Below are 6,736 nucleotides of genomic sequence, written 5' to 3'. Positions count from 1 at the left end.
CGGGGACGAGAGTTAGCTGGCAGATAAACACTCATTCAAATGGGTAACTGCCCTAAAATCTCTCAACCCACTTCCAGGAGCCATATCCCAACTCCCCTAAGATAAAGGGACGGTTATCCACCTTAAAAGGTGGAACTACTTCAACGGTGGTTATTGGTTCACCACTATAAGTACACTGACATCCCTCAGGTATCTCTAAGTCCCAATACTCTCTAGACCTGCTCACACCCTCGCTGACTTAGGCATCGGAGTGTCTTTGCAGGTACCACCCCCCATTCGTTCATACTCACAAGTCGGACGGAGGCCCCCAAGACGCGAACCCGCTCGAAGCTTCCTTCCTCAGACGATTGGGCTAACCCAGCGAGTCCAGCCCAATAATCTCCGGTTACCCAACATAACATATATATATATCAAGCTGAAAATGAAATCGTAGGGTCCGAGTTTCCTTTTTTTTAATATTAATTTGAATCTGTCAATGGTAAACGGTGGGTCCGATTTAGGGTTATTGAAAATATAAAAGTGTGCAACTCGTTCAACAGTCTCAGATCCCGTATTCTTCCTTAAGCTTGCTCGTCGTCTTCCTTTGGTTATCTGCATTTGTATTTTTTTTCTTCATGGTATGTAACCCAAAAATTTGTTAATGTGGTTTTTGTTATTATTTAATAGAGTGAGAGAAATAAATGATAGAGTACTTTTGAAAGTGTATTATTTTGGATGATAGAGTACAAAAATAATACACATTTCTATTCAGCTTCTAACAATAACAACAATAATAAACTTTCTAACAATAATAATTTTAATTATAAAATATTAAAAAAATTCAAAAAAAACCTACATCTGGTAAAAATGATAATAATTCCTAAATTCAATTTCTAACCACAACAATAATAATTATAATTACGAAATATAAAAAAATTTAAAAAAAATTTTAAAAAAAATTTACATATTTTGAATGACTGAGATAATGTATAACATGAAGTTCAGGACGATCAACATCTCTAAATTTTCTTTCTTTGGCATATTTAGCTTGCTATCACCATGCAAGCTTGGAGGAAGACGTCATGGGTGTTGTTTGGTGAAAAGAGTAAAATGAAAATGGATGATAAGTGTGGGGGCTTAATGTTGGGTAGGGCACCGTTGGGGGAGCCAGCTGAAAGTGACAAGAAGTGACAGCACCGTTTTCTCACCTACAATACAGACCGTCTGAGTAGCATCATACAAAACACACGGTTTGATTTGTGGTTTACCTGATACCACACTCAGGTGAAGCACCCCCTTATCCATAACGACGTCCAACACATACTATACTTTCATATGAAAATTAAAAAGCGCAGATATATGTCTTTGTTTAAAGAAAATTTTAATAATTTTGTTGTCTTCTCCTCTCTTATGAATATGAAAGGTTGAATTTATAATTTTCATCTCAACTTTGTAGATATTTACTCTTTGACGTTCTATTTTATTTAAGATGTAAAAATATAATGTTATAATTTAATCATTTATTTTTTTTTCATATAATTAGATAGAATAAAACAATTTTATACATATATTTAATTTTATATTATTATGTCAGTAATAATAAATATTTTTTATATTAACTGTATAAATAGTTCATAAAAAATGACGTGATTAGATGATTTTGTAAAATATTTTACAGTATATTAAAATTAAAAAATTAAACTATTTCTATATATATAATTTGAGTTAATACTCAATTTAGTCTTTAAATTTACTTGTCAACTGGTATCTATTTAGTTTCTAAATTTTATAAATATGACTCACATCAGTAATGGAATTCTATATTTTTAAAATAAATTTTTTATTATTAAAATATTCTTTTATTCTATATTTCTATCTATTTCATTTTGATATTTGTTCTATAACTATTCTATAACTATATATCTATATATATAGTTAGACTTTGGATACACAAACATTAATGGAGTGTTGACATTGACAATCTAATGCGACCCTAAAATCTTTAAAATGATATCGTTTTAGTTTTGGCTCTCAAATACCCTAAAAATGATGTAGTGTCACTTGGTTTGGGAGGAAAAATTTTAATAAACATCACTTAAATTGTTTTTGGATATTTGAGTGAAAAAAAGGATGTAGTTTTACAAAGTCCCGTATGACATCTGACTATCCACGTTAACGTTCTATTAATCTTTGTGCGTAAAAAAGTTGTTCTAGGAACATACATGAGTTACGTCTATAACGTTTGGGGATAAATAAAGACAATTAAAATTTCAAGGACGTGTAAGTTATCGAAGGATCACATTGAATATTATCTCTATATAATTTTTAAAAAAAAAATTATGCTAGATTATTTGTTATTTATTTAAATTTATCTAATTATGATGTTTATACCGAGGATATATACATAAATATTGTCTTCAACTGAAAACTGCAAATACTCTTATTGTGCATTATTGGATGTAAAGACTATATAATATTATATGATGGAGGACGAAATCACGATTAAGTAATCAAAAGAAAAAAAAAAAAAAAATATATATATATATATATATAGAGTAAAGTATCGTTTTTGTCCCCAACGTTTGGGGTAAGTCTTATTTGTATCCCTAACGTTTAAATCGTCCTATTTGTATTCCTAACGTTTATAAAAGTGATTCAATGTTATTCTACTATCAATTATACTAACAAATCAGATTATATTTTTCAATTATTCTCACTTAGATGTATTCATTCTCAATTAGGTCTTACTTGGATGTGTTCGATTTTAATATTATACCCACTATTTGTGTTTAGATTCAATTATGTCCCTAAAAAAGTAAATTATGTAAATGTTGTAGGAATTAATTTCAACATTTGATGAGCCATTTTTTGAAGTAAATCATCGATTCTATCCCAAACATTTGTATTCTAACTTCAAGAAGAGATTTTTAAAACTCAAACTAAAGTGCTCATAATGTGTAATTGATGGCAGGATAACATTGAATCACTTTTACAAACGTTAGGGATACAAATAGGACGATTTGAACGTTAGGGACACAAATAGGATTTACCCCAAACGTTGAGGAGAAAAACGATACTTTACTCTATATATATATATAGGAGGCTTAAAGATGAAGAATTCGTTTGGTATTGACTATTGAGTGTGATCAATCATGAAAATTAAAATACCACTTTTGTTACAAAAATCTACTTGTTAATTAGTATCTACTCTAGCCCCTCGCTTGTATCAATTGCATGTTTTAGTTTTGAATTGATACAAGATATAGACACCAATCAGCTTAACACATGCCTCCATGTCTTGAAGCATCTTGGGATCATTACCACTCTCTCTTTCTCTGGATTACTCCGTTGTTTTGGATATCAAATCTTAGTTTTTGCTGTATATAAAGGTGCGATTTACTTAGTTTTAAATAAATAAGATGCATAAAAGGAATTTCATAAAGTAGGACAGAGAAAAACAAGAAGCATATATCATCATTTTATTGTGATATATAATAAGTTTTTGTTATTATGGTACATTTTGTCTAATCATCATCAATAGCTAGCCTATATAGTTTGTTTGTATCTTGTAATTCAAGATTTGGTTTTCACTTTTCAGCATAGCATGCATGTAAAGAGTTCCTTCTTTTTTCTGCTTTTGCAAATCCAATCACACAATAAAACACGGCTTAAATTCTTTGAAAGAGATCGAGAATGAAGATTGGATATGTATATATATGTTATGTCAGATTATTCTTGGTAGGTGGGAGATGGGTGCAGGCTCTCTCTTTTTGTATGTTTGACCTAAACGTAATGTTCGATCTCATTAACTTTAAGAAGTGTTGATGTTTTCCATCAATAATTTAGATTCTCCATAGCTTCACACTTTAATATACAGTAAAAAGTGTAGGATTGACTAGTTGTATCTGCAATAACATGCATCGAGTTGGTTGATTTCCTAGAAAATCATGTAATATAGTGTCATATACTCGATGATCAGCCATGGAAATCAGTGTTCAGTCTCTTTTTTATTTTTTTGGGGTAATCAATTTCCCATTTGATTTACAATTAGGCCCAATGGTAGCCCAGTTAGTCTCTTACGTGTTAATATTTAATAATGGATACTAGCCCATACAAAATTGATTATTTCACTAAGGTCTTATAAAGTAAGTGAATAACTATTTTCTGTATGATTATTGTACAGTTAATACTAAACAATATATATATATATATATATATATATATATATATATATATATATATATATATATTGATTGAACTTAAGAAATAAAGTGGTTACAGAGAATAATTTGAGAAGTGATACACAAATTATGCTTCTACTATATCTACCGGAGATGTAAAATTAAAGTTGTGCATGACATCACCATCTATTGAACTTGCCACTTGCAAAGATTTGCATAAGTGCATATAGTATTTATATTTTATTGTATCACATCATAAATAATATATTGACTGTTGACACTAGGTTCCTCTCTTTTACTTTAACTACGGTTTGGAGCTATGCTTTTCTTCACAACTTTGAAATTATAACATAATAAATGAGGGCAAACATTAGAAAAAATATATAGTCTAATCCAACATTCGGGTTAAATAAAATTATCACAATAGGATAGATGCTGTCTTCTCATATTATGCTATACTATATTCGTTCCAAATGGTGTTTGTTTTCTTTGCATTGTTGGATTTTGCCGTTCTTACTTTTTGTTTGTTTCTGTTTTTGTTTTTTCTATGGGAAGGAGTTGAACATATTCTAAAACATGAACATGAGGGAAATCACTTGAATTGACTTTAGGAATATGTCTGAAGCAACAAAATCCGGTTAAATGGCACAAAAGTCAAACACTTTAGTTATCTTTCCCTTTAAGTTACCTCAAATATTATTATTTTTTAAAAAATAATTTACATTTATATTTACAGAAATTTTATATATAAAAAATATTTAATTTACACTTCTATTTATCAAAATTCGTATATATGAGTTATGAGATAATAAAATTTGTATTTATATTTTTTAGAATTTACATATATAAATTAATAAATTTTATTTATTAAAAATAATTTAGTATTTATATTAATTATATAATGAAAAAAAATATTAAAAATTACTGATTTTCAGAATCTCTCAGCGTTTAATTAAGTTGTTAATTAACGTGGATGAGGTCCGTTTAATTTTCTTAACTAACAAACTTTGAGGAGTGGTGTAACATACATTATGAGGAGTGGGGTGACAAATGATAACAATTTTATTTATTTAAAGGTTGCATTGGGAATGAATATGGATGTATGATATGTTATCATCCCTTGAGCTTCTTAGCAATTCCAGCAAAGTACTTGCCCTGATGAAAAGCATGAGCCAATTCCAACTCAGTAGGTTGTCTGGAACCATCTCCAGCAAATGTTCCAGCTCCATATGGAGATCCACCCATCACCTTCTCTAACTCATACATGCCAGCTCCAAGGGTGTATCCAGTGGGAACATAAATCATTCCATGGTGAACAAACTGAGTTATAGATGTCAACCTACACAAACAACAACAATGTTATTAACTTATTATTAGATGATTAGTTACATAAATACTTTTTTTACGCAAATATGATAGTTAAGATGTTATCACGTATTATGTTAAATAATTCAGTCAGATATGACAAACTATTTAAAATTTCACATAAAAACATGGTGGAAACTTACTGCAGTCGACTTTACGTAAAATTGATAGTTGAGAGTCGTTAGATAATTTGACTGATTTGACTAAATTTTCATCTTATGACTCTTCGCTATCAACTGCATCTGAGTTTTCACCTAAAAACATATATATAGATTTTGGTAGAGACTCACGGGGTAGTCTCTTGGCCACCTCCTTGAGCACCTGTGGAGGTAAAGAGGCCAGCAGGCTTTCCGGCGAGAGCCTGTGTGCGCCAAAGGCCGCCAGTTGCATCCAAGAAGGCTTTGAATTGGGAAGCCATCATTCCAAATCTTGTTGGAAAACCAAACAGCAAACCATCTGCTTCGGTAAGCTGATTTGGGGTAATGATTGGGACATCACTATTCTTTGGAGGTGCTCTCATCTTGTCGAGGATCTCTTGAGAATTTGTTTCAGCTACCTGCCAGAGTGTTGCTTCTACTCCTTCCACAGAATCAGCTCCTTTTTTTATCTCTTGAGCTAGCTTCTCCACATGACCGTACGTAGAATAGTACCTAAACATACATACAATTATGTAATAATGTAAATTTCAACAGCTGTCTATTTATACAGAGATACCATGAAGAGTCGAAAATGATAAAGTAGTTTAGTCGAACATGTCAAATTATCTAACAGTCTAAATCACATGAAAATATCTTTATGTAAATAATCACTATTTTAATCATATTCATTAATTATAACTTGAGAAGGAATTAGGAGGATTATGATATAGTGAGTACTACTAAATACTAATAACAGCCAAATTTAACAAGCTAAGCACTTCATATATATTGATACACCTCCTAAGAATTGATCAGTATTATAGTGGAATCATTGCTTACACAATATAAACTTTAGTAGCCATTGATGAAATATTTGCTCTGCTCTACTCTCTATAGTTGTTGTTTGTTGAGTTCAATGACTACATACCTCTTCTTATAGTGCCTATTAATATCTTTTTTATATGTAATAATCAAATGTTAACATCACTGTTGTTATTATTATTGTCCTTCATATGATTAATTATTATAAATTTCAGATTTATCTTTTAATTAGTGCAAGTTGTTCTTAGAATT

The 6,736-nt window shown here is 30.3% G+C and overlaps 1 protein-coding gene and 1 long non-coding RNA gene across 2 annotated transcripts; one reads left to right on the top strand and one right to left on the bottom strand.

The window, feature by feature from the left end:
* The first annotated feature begins 3,107 nt into the window (after positions 1–3,107).
* LOC140182779 (uncharacterized) lies at positions 3,108–6,278 on the top strand. The gene is made up of 2 exons (XR_011878898.1): positions 3,108–3,368; positions 5,237–6,278. It is a non-coding gene; the product is annotated as an uncharacterized lncRNA (long non-coding RNA).
* LOC112786713 (probable NAD(P)H dehydrogenase (quinone) FQR1-like 1) lies at positions 5,205–6,631 on the bottom strand. Its single transcript, XM_025830084.3, has 3 exons — positions 6,503–6,631; positions 5,816–6,175; positions 5,205–5,499 (listed from the first exon to the last, which is right to left on the bottom strand). The coding sequence occupies exons 1-3, from the start codon at positions 6,523–6,525 to the stop codon at positions 5,274–5,276; spliced, it is 609 nt and encodes a 202-aa protein (XP_025685869.1). The 5' UTR covers positions 6,526–6,631; the 3' UTR covers positions 5,205–5,273.
* Between the last annotated feature and the right edge of the window lie 105 nt (positions 6,632–6,736).

This window comes from Arachis hypogaea, chromosome 20 (genome assembly GCF_003086295.3).
Source record: "Arachis hypogaea cultivar Tifrunner chromosome 20, arahy.Tifrunner.gnm2.J5K5, whole genome shotgun sequence".
Taxonomy (NCBI): domain Eukaryota; kingdom Viridiplantae; phylum Streptophyta; class Magnoliopsida; order Fabales; family Fabaceae; genus Arachis; species Arachis hypogaea.
This window is presented reverse-complemented; position numbering and strand designations above follow the sequence as displayed.

Excerpts from the sequence above, each read along its gene's own strand:
- LOC112786713 (XM_025830084.3), bottom strand. The coding sequence starts at position 6,525 with ATGGCTACTAAAGTTTATATTGT. Across the intron at positions 6,176-6,502 it reads GCTACTAAAGTTTATATTGT|GTACTATTCTACGTACGGTC; the intron begins GTAAGCAATGAT and ends ATGTATGTTTAG. Across the intron at positions 5,500-5,815 it reads GGTGGCCAAGAGACTACCCC|GTTGACATCTATAACTCAGT; the intron begins GTGAGTCTCTAC and ends TTGTTTGTGTAG.